An 18505-nucleotide genomic window follows, 5' to 3' on the forward strand; every position below is an offset into this window, starting at 1 on the left:
AGAATCATAAAGGAAGGAAAAGGAGCCACATGTGCAAAAAATGTTTGTAACAGCTCTTTTTGTGGTGGCAAAGAATCAGAAAATGAGTAGATGTCCATCAATGAGGGAATGGCTGAATAACTTGTGGTATATGAAGGTAATGGAATATCACTGTTCTATAAAAAAATGATGAACAAGCTGATTTTAGAAAAGCCTGGAAAGACTTACATAAACTGATACTGCGCAAAACAAGTAGAGCCAGGAATACATTGTACACAATAACAGCAAGAATATGTTATGATCAACTATGAAAGACTTGTTCTTCTCAGTGGTTCAATGATCCAAGGCAATCTCAATAGATTTTGAACAGAAAATGCCATCTGCATCCAGAAAAAAAACTATGGAGATTGAAAATAAATCAATACATACTATATTCACTTTTTTTCCTTTCCCTCTTTTGTTCTGATTTTTCTCTCCCAACATGACTTATAAAGCAGTATATATTAAATTTAATTTAATTAAATAAATTAAAAATAAAGTGTCAAAGAAAAAAAGAGTGGACATCAGCTATTGATTATCACTGTTATCCACTTCCAGAAATTCTACCAGAAGACCCTCACAATCTCAAGTGGGAAGAAAGCACTGGAACAACAATTTTCAAAGGCTGTCTAAACAAACAAGGATTAGATTCAAGAATCAGAGAATTACAAGCACTACCTAAAAATGTGAAGACTTTCCTCTGGTGCAATGGGGGAGCAGAATAATTTGATTCAATGGCCATGAAGAGCACACAATACCTGTGGTGATGAAATCAAGTACTGGAAAATGTATTATATGAAGGCTAAGTGAGAGATGAAGAAGGGATTGCCCCTAACAAGAAGAAGAAAAGGATATTTTCTGAGAAGATGAGGTTATGACCATCTTCTGTCATGCAGATTTGCAAATTCATTCTTCCTTATCCTGTTTCAATTGCCAAATATAATTCCTATTACTTCCAAATATTTCACTCCATTCTCTTTACTCACACAGCCAAACTACCCTCATTTGAATCCTCATTATCCCTCATCTGGATTATGCAATAAATCTCTTAATTCTTCAGTAGTAACCTGCCTTTACTCTCTCCCCATTCTAGTATGTCTTTCCCATGATTCCCAGACTGATAATACTAAAGCCCAAACCAATCACCATAATATCCTGTTCAAAAAGCTTTGGTGACTTATTTATGAAATTAAAAACAAACTCCTTAGCTTGGCACTTAATGTCATCTCCTCTTGTTGACATGAAAAAACCTCATCAGTTTAATTTTATGCTGTGTCACTTCACACGCTCCACACTTCAGCCAAATTGGAGCTGTCTCCAATGTGTCATCCACATCTACAGAGAGAACTATGGAGACTGAATGTGGATCAAAACATAGTATTTTCAACTTTTTTTTTATTGTTGTTGGTTGGTTTTTTCTCCTTTTGATCTAATTTTTCTTGTGCAACATAACAAATATGGAAAGATTATTTAGAAGAATTGCACATGTTTAACCTGTATCAGATTACTTGGCAAGGGGAGAAAGGAGGGAAAGGGAGAAAAAATTTGAACACAAATTTTTGTAAAGGTGAATGTTGAAAACTGTCTTTGCATATATTTGGAAAAATAAAATACTATTTAAAAAGTGATCCTTATTGGCTATATTATAAAGTAGAGATCACCAAAACCATTTGGTACTAGCTAATAAATAGAGAGGTTGATCAGTGGAATAGGTTAGGTTACAAGACACAATAGTCAATAACTATAGTAATCTAGTCTTTGATAAACCCAAAGATTTCAATTTCTATTTGACAAAACTGCTGTGAAAATTGGAAAAGAGAATGGTAGAAATGAGGCATTGAGCAACATCTAACAAGATAAGATTGCTTTAGATATAAAGAGTGATACGACAAGCAAATGAGGGGAACAAGGAATAGTTTACCTCTCAGATCTGTGGAGAAGAAAGGAATTTATGGCCAAAGATGAAGTAGGCAACATTATGAAATGCAAAATGGATAATTCTGATTATATTAAATTAAAAAGTTTTACTGCAAACAAAACCAATGTAACCAAGATTAGAAAAGAAGCAGAAAACTGGGAGGCGGGGTGGGATTTTACATCTGAGTTCTGAAAAAAGCCTCATTTATAAAATACATAAAGAACTGGCTCAATTTTATAAAAAGCCATTCTTCAATTGATGAAGGATCAAAGGCTATGAACAGACAATTTTCAATGAAGAAATTAAATTAAATTTCTATTCATATGAAAAAATGTTCTAAATTGCCATTGATGAGAGAAAAGCAAATTAAGACAATTTTGAGGTACTACCTCACACCTCGCAGATTGGCTAAGATGACAGGTCAAGATAATGATACATGTTAAGAGGGGATGTGGGAAAACCAGGACACTAATACATTGTTGGTGGAGTTGTGAACTGATCCAACTATTCTGGAGAGCAATTTGGAACTATGCTCAAAGAGCTATCAGACTCTGCCAGACCTTTTGATCCAGCAGTGTCTCTAGAGACCCTGTACTGTATTCCAAAGAGATCATTAAAAAAGGGAAAAGGACCCACATATGCAAAAATGCTTCTAGCAGACCTTTATGTAGTACTAAGGAACTGGAAACTGAATGGCTGCCCATCAGTTGAGGAATAAGTTATGGTATATAAATGTTATGGAATATTATTATTCTGTAAGAAATGATCAACAGGATGATTTTAGAAAGACCTGAAAAACTTACATGAACTGATGCTAAATGAAGTGAGTAGAACCAAAAGAACCCTGTACATAGTAACAACAAGATTATATGATGATCAGTTCTTGACAGATGTGGGTCTTTTCAACAATGAGGTAATCCAGGCTAATTCCAATAGAATGCTGATGGACAGCACCATCTGCACCGAGAGAGAGACTGTGGGAATTGAATGTGGATCACAACATAGTATTTTCACCTTTTTTGTTGTTCTTTGCTTTGTTTTCACATTTTTTCCTTTTTGATCTGATTTTTCTTGTGCAACATGATAATTTGTAGAAATATGTATAAAAGAACTGCACATGTTTAACCCAGATTATTTGATGTCTAAGGGAGATGGGGGGGGGGGGGAAGGAAAGGAGAAAAGATTTGGAACACAATGCTTTGCAAGTGTAAATGTTGAAAACTATATTTGCATGTATTTGGAAAAATAAGCTATTAAAAACAATTTTTTTAATGATCCTCGCTTCTCACCTTATACAAACAATCCAGTAGAAAAATACTTGAAACAAGAAAAGGTGCAAAAAATCTCTTAACTATCTGAAGACATATTTGAAAAAGGAAATAGTAGGGGAAAACATCAAAGAGACTGGAGTAAGCTACAGATTTCCTAGAATTTACTATGGGCTGTTTAAATCAAATGGCCAACAGGCTAGAGATGTTTGGGAATGTGTACTAGGTAACAAGAATGGGAAAATAAAATTGATTAGCTCAACTTTCACTATATACATACTTATCTTTAAGTGTAATTTCTAGTTTCTTTATATGACTCTCAAAACCAGGATTTGTAAGTAACTCATAAAAAATTCTAGCTATTAAATTATCCAGACATCATTTTTGACCTCACATTTCCATGACTCCACTATAAAGACAATAACATCAGTTTTTAAAGGAAGTTTTAAGGAAATCTTTGTTCCACTAATGAGAATTTAATAAATGTTTTTTCATGTTTAAAGTGTGTTACTCAGTAAAAAAGCATTTAAAAAAGCATAAGCATAAAAAAAAAGAAAAAGAAAAACTGATATTTTTAAAGGTATACTGACATTCAAATCCATTTCTAGTGGAATGTAAAGCAGAGTTTCATAAAGGACTCCCAATTACCCTAAAAATGCTGTCCAGCTCCAAAAAGGACCATGTTTTTTTCACCCACGACCAAGGTGATGGCCAATATTGGCAGCAGAAAAGAATGAGATAACAAAAGACCTTGTGACCCTGAACATACAAAACATATCTCAAAGGATTCAGGCGATCCCAGAGCAAACAACAGAATTATAATCTGAAAATAAAGAGTGGGTTTGAGAAAAGGGAAAGAGCAGAAGAAGAAGTGTAGATTTGTCAAAGAGATCCTGCTCAGAGAGATATTAAATGAAGAACTGGGATCATAAAATGATGGATTCAGCATTGGGAAGGACTTCAGAGTATCACTAAATAACTCCTTAATTTTGCAGATGAGGAAATTGAGGTTCAGAGATTATTTGACTCAATAGGGTATCACAGGTTAAAAAGTATCTGCAAAGATACTTTGAGCTCAGGTCTTTCTGATTCATAGTTCAATACTACTATATACACTATATACACACACAAAGAGGTGGATTAAAAATATCATTTAACTTTTTTGTTTCCTTGTCTGAACTCCATGCCCTTTGGTGGGCTGAAGTCTTACACATTATCTTCCTTCTTTTCTAATTCTGATTAAGCCTATCAGATGAATCAACAGGATTATCAATGTAGGCATTCCCTCTACCAGTACAAATGGCCACTTCATACTTTTTTAGCCTATGACTTTTGTCCCTATACTCCTTTATTTCCTTTGTTGAAGATTTAGCCCATAGATTTCTATTAAGTCTTTTTAAATGCCATACATATATATGTATCAATGAAGCACTTGACTTTTCTATCTGTTACTTCTCTTTCTTGATAGGACTGGCTCACTTCCTTTTCCAGTTGTTTCTCTTGAAAATCTTTGATAACATTTCACATGCACAAGTCACTATTAGAAAAATGCTACAAGCTAACCTACATTCAACTAAGAGAGTCAGGAGCAATGAAGACATAGCTGGCCAGGATATTACTTTTCTTAAAATGGAGAGTGTGAGAAGAATTGTTCAATCAGAGGAAAGGGCCATTGGATGGAATATTCATAAAGAGGTAAACTACAAGAATGATGAATTTTCCTCTAACCAAAATTTTAAATAAAGTTCATACAGGTGACTAGTAAATTCTAAAACTATGGCAAAACTCCCCAAAAATATCGGAATACAAGACAAATTTTGGGTTTCATCAGCCCATATATAAAAGGACAAGAAAATTTTTATTTGTCCTTCCTTTTTGAAGAGAACCAATAATATCATGGGAGTGGGAGTGGGATGGCTTGACTTGCAAATGAATTAGATTTAATTGAGACAGTTACATAGAGTCATCAGCCCCTCTCTTCTATAGTAGTCTTAGTCCAGTGCCAGGACAAAAGTTAAAATAACTGGCAATGGTCCCAGGATGCAGTAGATGATCTTAGTGTCTCTATTGTCTGCCCAAGTTCTACATAGTTCATTCACAACACCTGCTCCAGTCTCCTTCATGGCCACTGAAACAAATTGTTCTCATCCTCCATTCCACTTGGTACAGCCTTCACATGCCTGACGATAGACATCCCTCTTAACTCACTGACAATAAAATCCTATTAAGTTGTCTAAGGCTCAGAGCAGCTAAGTGATTCACCCAGAGTTACACAGCTAATAAGGGTCAGAGATGAGATTTAAACCCATTTGAAGTTTCTTGACTTAAAAGTCAAGTTCTCCATTCACTTATATTATCACTATTATACAACCCCTTTTGCACTTCTACATTTTTGTCATTTAAAGGAGTAAACCACAATCCAGTGAAGAAAATTGGACTTTAAATGTCTCCATTTCAGCGCACTTAGTATCACACATATAAACCTGGAAGGAACTTTAGAGGGCATCTAATCCAACTCTCTTATTTGATAAATAAGAAAATTGATGCCCAAAGAATAATTTACCCAAAGTCACACAGATTAAATAGAGTTTGGATTCAAACATATAACTCCAGAATAGACTCTTTTCATTTCTTTATTCCTCTGAATAAGCTGGTCATTCCTAGTACAAATTCTTTCTCCATTTTACTCCTTATTTCTTAACACCTCTGAATTTCATTATTTCCTTTTAAAATAGCTGTCTTTAATGAAAATTGTGCTTATTTATGATTCTTCTTGTTTTGATTCCCTTCTTATAAATTACCTTTTTAATTATACTTAAAAACTGAAAAAGGTTTGAAGATTGTTCCCATGAAAAATCAACCATGGAGGACTGGAATGATTTTCTTCCTGTTGGCTGTTACAATAAACACCTAAGAAATATTCTTCTGGGGAGTGAGAAGATGATAAAGGCAGGGATCTCATTTAAACATGGGTAAACATTAATTTAACAAATATCAATTGTCATTTTTTTTTATTTCTGGTCATTAGAGCCAGAAGGAATAACAGATAAAATGAAATCCACAACTAATCAGAAAAACTCATTTTAGCCACGAAGTTTAGTGTCCTCCATCACCTAGTTGTTTTTAAAGCTGTTCACATGAAGCAAAGTTGACAGATTTTATTTCACCTTTGTCATTTCCTCACATCACAGTGTCAGCTTGGTACATTAGTGAGATCAAAATGTTTCAAGAGCTGAGGAGAGAAATGTTAAAAGAATCAGCCAAGGGTCCCAATAAGCCACAAACTCAGGGACTAAGAGAGAGACATCTATAAACCTTTGCTACCATTTTAGTGGGTTTTAAAAATGCTGAAGAATATTCTCAGATGAAATGAGATCATTAAAATGGAACTGTCATTTCTTTGATGCACTGTAATTCAAACTTTTATTCCTAGAGTAAAACCATCTTATTTGTGTCTCTTCTAAGCTTCCCAATTTCAGGAATAAAAGTGAATGTTTTCATTTAAATTTTTTGATGTGTAGGTGTTTTCTATATAGATAAGACTGCTGTTCAGTGAAACACAGTATCAGTGCCTAGACTAACTCCTGCTGCCCACTAAAGAATTAGAAAATGTAGTATCAAATGGTATATAAAGGAAAGAAAAATACACAAGGCAAATAAAGTGACATGCCTTTTTTTATATGATTTTTTTTTGCTTTTTTATAGTTATATTTTTCAAAGTTATTATTTATATCTTTTGCTTTTACGTTACCTTCCTTTATGAACATATACTTTAGCCTTCTATCACCTCTCTTACAATAAGAGCATTTAAAAAGAAAGGGAAAAAAATACATCTATCTAACCCACAAACCAACCAAAGTCAATAGCCTATGCAAAATTCCACAGCTATACTTCCCCATTCCTGGAAAGAATAAAGAGAGGTACAGAAAAGGCATCCAAACTTAAGCACAATACAGGCAATGACACACCAGTTCTCCAGAAGGCTGGTGATAGATGAAACAAACTATCAAATTTCCCGACAGAGATGACTCATGGAAGATGCAAAATGAGATATGCATGTTTGGACCTGGCCAGTGTGGCCACTTGTTCTTGATTCTAATTATCTGTCACAAAGGTGGATGTTATTTTTAAACCAAGAGCAGGAATTGAAAGGGAAAAGTAAGAGATAATGATACTGAGAAGAGAAAAGAGGTTTCACTGAAGCTTTTTAAAAGACAAAGAAGGAATAAAAAAAAAAGTTCATCAGGTGACAATTACAGGAAGGATAACCGAAATCAACATGTCAAATATGTTATATGATTTTTTTAAATGCAAGGATAAAAGATTTATGATTTCATATGCATAACATTTTTCAATTTTTATAAGAATATGTTTATTAATTGCTGTTTGTTAAATGAGCCAATTTTTTTTTCAAAATAAAATTGAATTTTTTTTTCCATTTCTTCTCCAGGGAGGTTTGGTCATTATAATTATACAATTATAATTACAATATAGTAGTCACTATATATTTTATTTTTCAGGGTTTTGCTTTTTTGTTTTTAAACAACAATTCATAGAAGCATTCCCAAGCTTTTTGGAATTCGTATTTTCCATTCTGACCATATGTAACTATTCTACTAAATAAATTCCAGTGGCTCTCTATTGTATCAATAACTCAGTTTGGGTTTGAAAGCCTTTTACTACCTATCAGACCTAACCAACCTTTCCAGCCTCATTGGACATTACTTCCCCTTCCCCACCCTATGATTCAAACAAACTTTGTTCCTTGCGTGTGGCTTGCCATTTTTATTTGTGTCTTTGCACTGGCTCCACTCCCTGCTTACAATACACACCCTCTTCATCTCTTTTTCCTAGAATTCCTTTTCCTTTAGAATGGATGTACCTTAAGAACTACCTCCTACATGATGCTTTTGCTGACCCACTTCCCCCTCATCATTGGTACCTTGTCTAACTCCTTTGTATTTCTTTGTTTGTTTGTTTTTAAACTTTCTATTTACTCTGTATGTACATAAATGTCTGTAGTCTGCTCCTTAAGGACAGGCACTGTTGGACTTTATGTTGCTAGCACCTAACAATATATCTGGCACACTGGGGTCATAAATGCTTGATTGAGCAATCTTTTTTTTCTTACAATACAACAAAATCCACACTCCATTCACATACCATCTTCTGCCTCTGACTTTTCCCTAAACGACGACATCCCTCTAACGTTAATTCAAAATTATTTTTGATGGCTTAAGAAAACTGACAATTTAGTCAACCCAAAAGCATTCATTAAGCTTCAACTAGGACCCTGAGCTATGTCTTAGAAGAAAATATGAAGAGAAAAATGGAAAACATTTCCTACCCTCAAAGAATTTACATTTTCCTGGAGCAGTCAATTCTGTTTCCAATTTTAGTTAGGTAGCAATATTCATTCTTTTCAGATTTAATCTAGTACAATATTTACGTTTCTCTTATGTAGACCTCATTTTAAAAAAATCATTTTGTATTACAATCATTTGTGTACCTGCCAATCACACCTTACCAAACTATGAACTCTAGAACCATTTAACTGAGTACTGGGCAGGGTCATATCTTATTTCCTTAATCTTTGCAACTCCCCAACTGCTGTACTGACACCAATGAATTGTTTTAAAAAAAAAATCAAAGGAAGTCCTTCTGTACTTGGGTAGATATTAGATAGAGTAATATAGGCAAGAATAATACAAAACAAGATAATAGAAGCGACCCGGATTCTGGATCCATGGAAAGAATACCTTTATCTGTTTCTGAGGACATATATTCACTGAAGTCCTCCCATCATCCCATCCCCAATAAGTGATACTTTAAAAATAAAGGCTAATAGATGTTTGCTGAAATAATAGTAGTAGTAGTAATAACAACAATAATATTACTTATAGCTTTACAAATTTGTCCCATTTTATCCTTAGAAGAATCCTGGAAAATAACCTTATTTTATCCTTCAGATGAAAGAAGTGAGGAAGACAAAAGTAAAGTGACATGCCTGGGGTATCGACTACTACCAGTCTAGGGCTGAATTTGAATCAACTCCTCCTGATTCTAAGGCCGGAACTCTTACCCACATTTCACATAGCTTTCTCTAGTAGAATACAAGATAAATCTTGGTATAAGGACTATAGCAAAACTCTTGCCATTACATCTTTGTCAAATCACAATTGCCCCCCCCTCAATTCACCCCTTTTCTCTTTTTTCCCCCCTATTAAAGAATAAGCCTCAAGGGGAAAAGCCCTAGATTAATTTTTTAACATTTATTTTTGAAAAAAAAAAGAGCACACATTTTGTAATGTAACATATTTTAGTGTTTTTTTATATTTACATCAATTGGTAGGAGTCTATGCAAAAAAAAAATTCTTTTTATAAACTATACAATTGTTTTTGTTCAGTCATTTCAGAAAGTCTTTGTGATGCCATTTAGGGTTTTCTCGACAAAAATACAAGAGTAGTTTTTCATTTTTTTCTCCAATTCACTTTATAGATGAGGAAACTAAAAGTAAACAGGCCTAAATGACTGCCCCAAGGTCCCACAGCTGGAAAGTATCTGAGGCCATATTTGAATTTGGGTCTTCAGGCATTCTGTTACACCATCTAGCTGGCCCAGAAATACTTGATTTTTAGAGTCCTAGGCCTTCTATTCTATGTCTTTTTTTTTTTTATGTCACAATGACATTAATGGATTGTGCTCAACCTCTGCTACATTGCATGCCACGTGTGGGCAGTGACCACAACCTACAAAACCATTCTGCCATGTCCACTCCAAGCATGTGAAGACTTTCCCAGGTGGAAATGAGCTTAGGAGAACAATTTGTTCCAATGGCTATGAAGGGGGCTGAAGCAGGCACTGTGGAACACTAAGAGCTTAGTCAGACATGGAAGATACCAAAGTCATCCACTGCATCTCATGTCATTGCTGATCATCCCGACTTTTGTCCCGTCACTGGTCTTTAATGTCTTAGGAAAAGAAAGGGAGGCTGATGACCTTGTACAACTCTTACTTACTTAAATCCAACTCATACATGAGTAAGACAATGAGATATCATTAGTCCTCTTCTAAAATGAAACATGATGGGGAATGGCTGAATAAGTTATCATATATCAGCAGGATGACTTCAGAAAGACCTGTAGAGACTATTATGAACTGATGCTAAGTGAAGTGAGTAGAATCAGAAGAATATTGTATATAGCAACAAGATTATGTAATGATCAACTCTTATGGATGTGACTCTTTTCAATAATGAAGTGATTCAGGCCAGTTTCAATAGACTATGGGGACTGAATGTGGATTACAACATAGTATTTTCACCTTTTTTGTTATTGCTTTCTTGCAATTTTTTTTCCTTTCTGATTTGATTTTTCTTGTATAGCACAATAAATGTGGAAATGTTTAGAAGAATTGCATATGTTTAATCTATTTTGGATTACTTGCTGTTTGGGGGAGCAGATGGGGGGAGGGAGGGAGAAAACTTTGGAACACAAGATTTTACAGAGGTGAATGCTGAAAATTATCTTTGCATATATTTTGAAAATAATAAGCCATTATTTAAAAAAAAAAGAACAATTAAACCCATAAATAAATGAGACATGAGAAGCAGCTAAGTGGTGTAGTGGTTAAAGCAACAGCCCAAGAGTGAGGAGGACCTGAATTCAAATCCAGCCTAAAACACTTGACACTAGCTGTATGACCTTGTGCATGTCACTTAATCCTGATTACCTTAACAAAAAACAGCAAAACCCAATAAAATGAAGGACAAATAACATCATTACAAACTCCTATGGTAACAGTTTCACCAGTTCAACACCTAAAGGGAACTCCCATCTGTAACATTCTAACTTTTCCTAGGATCAATTAGCAACCTTTAAAAAGAATATACTATGTTGTAAATGTAAGTATCTCCCAATCTGTATCACTGACAAATTATAATTAAAGAAGTGACTCAGAAAATGCTATAAGATTGACCTAGGAACAGGATGTATCATCAATGGTGTTTTCCAAACGCCAGAACTAAATTCACTTTATAGTATACCCTGGCACATAATGCTCCTCTGGGAAACATACATATGGAAATTCCAACTGCCCCAAAGTGACAAAATCCTACTTGTTTCACTTCTTCTTCCTTCTCTAATGCTATAATAAATGACAGCATCAAAGTTCCTTTCAAACCCCAAAAGGAAAGTACAATTTTGGCCTTCTCTGATCCTATGCATTGGTTACAGATAGCCCCCATCTGCCCCCATAGGATAAAAGGCAAGTGTACTTCTCAGATTTACTGACTCCAGCTGTATCTTTCTGCTCCCCGACCCCCACCTAGTTCAAATGTCCTGTCTTATTTGCTGGACTAACAATCATGATCTCTATCCCTTGGTTGTTTTGGTACTTCCTGGATGGGGTTATTAATTTAGTAATCTTATTATAATGTCCCTTGGATTTGTACTTTCACTAGCTTTTACAAATATTTGCACTGGGATGGCAAGATTTATAATAACAAAAGACTACAAAGAAATTGAAATCATAAATCCTTGCCAGGAAATTCTTTTTATTTTAGTTTTCTTATCTATTTTTTTTTTACTGTTTACAAACAAGTTAATATTTCTTTTTTTAAAATTTCTTATCTATTTCTTATCTCAGTTTGCCAACTTAAAAGTTATACCTACTTCTTCCTTTTGAGTCATTCACCTACCTCTATTAATGTCAATCCTAACTCCACAAATTACCTGTTGGGGAAACAAAGATGAGTTTATATCTATTTTTTATTTAAATGAATAAATAGTTCCTAGAGATTTTCAATTGCAGAATAATCTGTTTGATTTTCTTTAATTCTGTTAATTCACCATTAAACTTCCAAATGCACTAGAATTATAGGCATTAAAGACCAAACTCTAAGCTCTCCATAGTATCTGCCTTAGCCATTTTCATGAAACAGATTATTCTCTTTTGCCATTCTGCTGGGGTCTTCACATGCTTGGGGTAAACATCCCCCTAACTCACTAGTAGGTTTGTGACCTATCAGTTATCTTCAAGCTGGTTTAGCCCTTTTACTGAGTTGTGGACACTGGACATATTCTTGGAGCCACAGGCGAGATCTGGGACACCAAAGCTAGATGAGCAGCCCTGAAAAGGGCTCAGCAACCCTCATATCAAATGTACTGATTCTTTCTGCATACTACATTGCATACAGTAGATACTTAATAAATGTTTCCTTCCTTTTTTCCATCAATTCAGTCTGGTCAATGTTACTTCATTTAATTTTTGACATTGAAGAAAACAATAACATTTTTGAGTTATCCAATAAAATTTTCTTTTTTTTGGTCCTGTATTAAGACTCTACTCTCTCTATATCCTCTCTTCTTTAACTGCAAAAGGTTTGATTATCTTCTATATATAGATGATTCCTAAATCTGCATATCCAGGCTTATCCTAGAGCCTTATCATCACATATCTGATGGAGACCACCATCTAGATGTCCTGCAAGTATTCAAACTCAACACGTCCAAACTAGAGCTCATTTTCTTCCTCTCTACACCCAACAGTGGCCTCCAAACTTTCCTATTTGGCATCAAGACTATCGCCACTCTCCCAAATGCTCAGCTTGATAATCTCAGAGACATTCTACACTCTTCTGTCTTCCTCTGCCTCCTCTCTCACATACACCCCCCACTCCCTCCTCTCCAAATCCATGCTCCTATCACCTTTCACAGGAACTATCACAATATTCTCCTTACCAGACTCCCTAAGTCTACTTTTCTCTTCTAGTCTTTCTTCTGCTAGCACAGATGTAACTATGTAACCTCCTGCTCAAGACTCTTTAATGACTCTTTATCTCTATAATAAAATAGGATTTAAATTTTGTATTAAATGCTATTTCATTTTTGTATTAATTTATATTAAATGAAATAGCATTTTGCAAATCTTAAATCACTATATAAATGCTAATTATTATTGTTACTATTAATAATTATAAAATACAAAGTCATGGTTTTGCCCTAAAGAGGATGGGGGCTGCAGAGTAATGGAGAGCTCAGGAAGGAATATCATCTTCTCCGATTCAGTTCAGTCACAGGAATAGGCTTGTTAAGCATTGAAGATTCTTCACAATCTGGCTCCAGTCTACCTTCCCAACAGTCAAATTTCACTCTCTGGCCATTTTCTCACTTGTTGAAGTCCAATCCAGAAACCAAGCCCTGGAAGACTTAAATTTTTCATACTTACAATTTGAAAGCCCTACTCTGATGAATGACTCCCTAGTTTTTTCTCCACTAGGTATCATGGCACTATACTCAGAAGGCCCACTATTTTCTCTTCCTCCACTCCCCCAAATCTCTTTTCTAGTTCTGAAGCTTAATCAATATAACTTTTGATCCAGAAGTTCCAGTCATTAGCTCTAAAACTTATTCCTCCCAGTCTATCATTGTCCTAAATATTTTATTTCCCTCTATTAAATACAAGGCTTTTGAGGGAAAGGGGATTCTTTTGTATCTATGTCTCCAGAGATTGGCTTGGTAAATGGTATTATGTTTAATATTAATACATGCTCTTTATCTTTTCATACATTATCTATCTTTCTGGACTTTTCACTTCAGCCAAGTAATCTTTTTGTTCCTCAGTCAAACTACTAAAAAAAGTTGTCTGTGCCAGGTGCTTTGAAATCATTGAAATGAAATTACTTGCTCCAAAAATATTCATATTCATATTCATATTCTCTCCTCCCTCTCCTTTCCACTTTCCTTCCACTCCTTCCACCATCAAGCTCATGGTCTTTTCTTACTTCTAATCCTTTTTTGTGCCTCTGCTGCCCTTGGTGTTGTTGATCACTCTCTCACCTCCTGGATAATTTCATCTTTCTAGGTTTTTGCAAAATTATTCTCTTCTGGGACTCCTATTTGTCTGACCACTTTTTCTCAGTCTCGTTGACTCTAATATCATCCACAGCCGTCTTTTTCTTTCTTGGTGACCTTATCAGCTTCAATGGATTTAATCACAATCTCTATTCTGATGACTCAGAAATCTCCTTCCTAAGCTTCAGTACCAAACCACTATGTGCAAGGACTGGCCTGCCTTTCTCTCCTTTCTTCTTTCCTTCATTCTCTCCCTCCTTCCCTTCCTTCTGCCTATTTTGTCCAGGATTAAAGGCAGGAACTATTCATAGTCTGGTCCCACTACTGATTGATAGTGGAGTGTGACCAGCTCTTTTTCCATTACGGACAAGTTTTCTCCTCATTAGACAAACCTCTGCTCCTCGGGGCTCACTGCATTAATGCCCAACTTAGTTTTGATCTATGTTACCCAATACCACTCCAAATTTCTGAGCTCAGGATGAGCTCACTACTCTCAAGTAGTGAGAATTCTAGATGGACACCAACAAACCCAACTCTATTGGATATTTCAAACTGGATGAGATTCAATATGTCCTCCAAAATCATTGTTTAATTCCTCTATCTCCCCCAAACACAGTCTTCCAACAAATTTATCTATTTTACTAGGATACCATCATTCTTCCTAGGTCCCAGGTTTCTCATCTTGGCATTTTCCTCACCTCCTCTCCCACACCCCTCGCCATTCATTTCTTTCTCCACGGCATTTCTCCTTTATGTCTCCTCTTCACTTAGATAACCTCTGCACTACCTCAGGGATCATCACCGCTTGCCTAGATTTATTACAAAAGCCTCCAAAATGTTCTCCCTGCTTCATCTTTCTACTATAATCCATCTTCCATTGGCTTGCCTTAATCACAGATTTAACCATGTCATTCTCCAACTCAGTCAACTCATATAGCTCCCCATTACTTCCAAGATAAAATATAAAAAATATAAAACGTCAACTCCTTGGTTTGGATTTTTCCAGACTCCCTTTCCTGCCCTCTCTAAACCAGCCAAATTGCCCCATTGCACTTCAGAGTTTACTTCCATGTGTAGGCACTCCCCCATGACTGCAGTGTATTCCTCTTGATTTCACTTCCTTCATGAGTCAGCTCACATACTACTTTCTGCATGAAGCTTTTCCTGCCCCAAATGCCTGGCATCCTCCCTAATAATTACAAGAATGTTGTAAGCAAAAAACCTCATATTTATGTTGTATCAAACATAAATATAGATAATTCTCTATATACATATATGTTTATATTCTAATGTCTATATGTACAAACATGTAAACATATGTGTACATATATACACATATGTGTATATACATATGCCTATCTTTCTGTTGTGTGTGGGTGTGAGTGTATGTTCTATATAGGCAAAGTAGGAATAAGGATTCCTCAGTTCAAATTCTCTCCCCTCAAATACTTATTAGCTGTGTAATCTTGTCTGTGTCTCAGTTTGCTCATCTGTAAACTGATTTTTTTCTTTTACTTTCTTCTCATCTTTTTTTCCCCTCTTTCTCAGCTATTCCCCCCCCCCTTTTCCTCTCTCTCCCCCTTTCCCTTTATTCTTTACTCATTTATTCTTGGTCATGACTAATATGGGAATTTATTTTGTACAACTGTACATATTTGGAATGGGTTATTTTTCAAGTCATTTCAGTAGCTGGGGAATGGGGAGAGGACAGGGAGAGTAAAATTGAATTTAAAAAAAAAGAAACAGAAAAAAGGACTAGTTATCTGAAAACTAAGATAGGTTGGGAGGAAGAAAGAAAAAGAAATAACGTGAATTAGTTATAACTACCCCTAAGAGACAAAGTGCAGTTGGCAGCTCTGAGATGAGGAAACTGCCTTTAAAAATACAGTGTAAGATTTAATGCACGAGAGTAGTAAATAAAGTTGCTTCTTCTGCTTTGTGCCAAAGTGCATCTTGGGTAAAGATATTAGGAAAATGCTGGAAGAGGCAGAATGGGCTGACATAAACATGCCTCCAAAAAGAACAAATGGGATACTATGTGATCTGGAAGTTCACTTGGGTCTCAGATGTGCCTTGGAAAGTCCTGATCTCAACATTACCATGTAATCCAAAACTCTGCTGGATGTGATAGAGAAGTTAAGAGCGCCATCCAGCCAGGAAGGAGCAATCACTTCCCTGAATTCGTCTCCCTACAAGAACACAGAAATGATCAAGCCTGATAGTCATGCAAATGAAAGAGGACTGAGTTTGAAAATCAATATTCTGCAAAGAGAGAGAAGGAAAACAAAAGTAATTTTTCTGGAACAAACCTTCAAGTTCTGTGGCAGAAACTGTTCTGTCTGAAGTGGTGCATTTGATCTGATTCAAGGCATTTGACAACTCCAGAGACCTTTTTTTATTTTCTTCTTGTAAAAATAACAGTCTTTCCTGAACCTTCAAAATCTGGTTTTTATAAGCGTTCACTTCATATCCTGAAAAAAAAAAAAAAGTGAAGATTTGTCCTTCCGCTGAATAACAATAAATACAATGAAAAATCCAAATTATATTCTCAACGTCATATCTAACACTGGAATTAGATTCTTCATCTTTGTTCTTACCTTCTTCAACACTCTCCTTTACTGCCTATAACCCAATTCTACCATTCTACTGAAACTCACTCATCTAAAGTCACCTTTACTCTTAGCTCTTTTGTTTCTAGATTTTAATCACATCTGAGATGGCTAACCCTACTCCTGACTTCTGAAACATTTTCCACCCTTCAGGTTCAGTAACACTGGCTCTCTTGATTCTCCCTCCTTTTTCGTGGATTGCTTTCACCTTTAACTTGGGTATTTTTTCAAAATTTAACATATTTACTCTTCTCAATCTATACTCATACTCTCTTGGATCTCCTTCATTCTCAGGATTTTGATCACAATCTATGTCTATGTAAATAATCTTGCTATTTATGTCTGCCCCTGGCTTCTCATTTTTGTTCCATAGAACTATTTCTAACTCCTTAGAATGCATCTCTACTTGTGTCCCTATGACACCTGAAAATTATCCCAAAGTCAAAATCTTCACCAGAATAATTATACTGCTTTGCCAACATCTTCATTAATGTCAATAAGGATTAGCATCCTCTGATATCCTCAGAATTATATCTTGGTGTTAAAACCCAGACTCATACACTTATTAGTTGTGTAACCCTGGGCAAGTATGCTTCAGTTTCCTGAACTTTAAAACAGAGATAATAATACCTACCTTCTTTGAGTAGTAATAAGGAACAAATGATTTAATAGTTGGAAAGCATATAGCACACTGACTGGCACATAAAAGGTACAATATAAATGTTTATTCCCTTTTCCATTAATCTCCTACTAGTGCATCTCCTTGCCTCCAGTTTCTCCATCCAGCATATAACTCTTAATCCCTCCTTCAAACATTTCAGACAATCTAACTTAAATTCTTGTTTTTCTCATGATCTTTTTAAGCCTCAGTTCCATAAAAACAATGACTACAATAATAACAACAAAAAGAAAATTAAATTTGTAGCAGTCTTTTTTGTAGTGGCAAGGAACTAGAAACTGAATGGATGCCCATTAATGGGGGAATGGCTGAATAAGGTATGGTACATGAATGTTATGGAATATTATTGTTTTATAAGAAACGAGCAGCAGGATGATTTCAGAAGGATCTAGAGAGAAATACATGAACTGATGCTAAGTGAAGTGAGTAGAACCAGAACATTGTACACAGCAGCAACAGTTCATATGATGATCAACTCTTATGGATATAGCTCTTTTCAACAATGAGTTGATTCAGGGCAATTCCAACAGACTTGCGATGGAGAAAACCATCTGCATCCTGAAAGAAGACTATGGAAATTGAATGTGGATCTCAACATAGTATTTTTGCCTTTTTTTATTGATGCTTGCTTTTTTTCCCCTTTCTTTCTCATTTCTCCTCTATTTTTGATCTGATTTTTCTTGTACAGCATGATAAATACGAAATTATATGTGGAAAAATTACACGTTTAACATATATTGGATTATTTGCTTTCTAATGGATGGACTGAGGGAAAAGGAGGGAAAAAATTTGAAATGCAAGGTTTTGCGGGAGTGAATGTTGAAAGCTATCTTTGCATGTATTTTAAAAATAAAAAGCTACTATTCTCTCTTTTTTTTTTTAATAATATTAAAATGCTGCTGCTGAGTCCAGATTAAATGCAGTAACTAATTGGTTCCACAGAAAATAGGGGGCAACCGATGCACTGCCCTCCTGTCAAGAGAGAAGTGGAGGACTATGAGTGTAGAAAGTTGCTGTCATGGTTTTGCCAGTTGGATTTTGCTCAAATGTTTTTAAGAGAGGATTAAATGGGAGATGAATGTTAGGAAATGAGAATATGAAAAGCATATATTTTTGTAAAAAACATGCTGTCCATACTTTTTTCCTCTGATTGCAGATA

General features: G+C 35.2%; 1 protein-coding gene across 1 annotated transcript in view; it reads right to left on the minus strand.

Annotated features, from left to right (window-relative positions):
- Positions 1-18505, minus strand: part of MGAT4D (MGAT4 family member D) — a 116724-nt gene that overhangs the window by 64730 nt on the left and 33489 nt on the right. Inside the window, exon 2 of the mRNA XM_051964597.1 lies at positions 16368-16529. Within this exon, the coding sequence (XP_051820557.1) occupies positions 16368-16529 (162 nt within the window). The remainder of the gene's footprint in view (positions 1-16367; positions 16530-18505) is intronic.

Source organism: Antechinus flavipes, chromosome 6 (genome assembly GCF_016432865.1).
Source record: "Antechinus flavipes isolate AdamAnt ecotype Samford, QLD, Australia chromosome 6, AdamAnt_v2, whole genome shotgun sequence".
Lineage (NCBI taxonomy): Eukaryota > Metazoa > Chordata > Mammalia > Dasyuromorphia > Dasyuridae > Antechinus > Antechinus flavipes.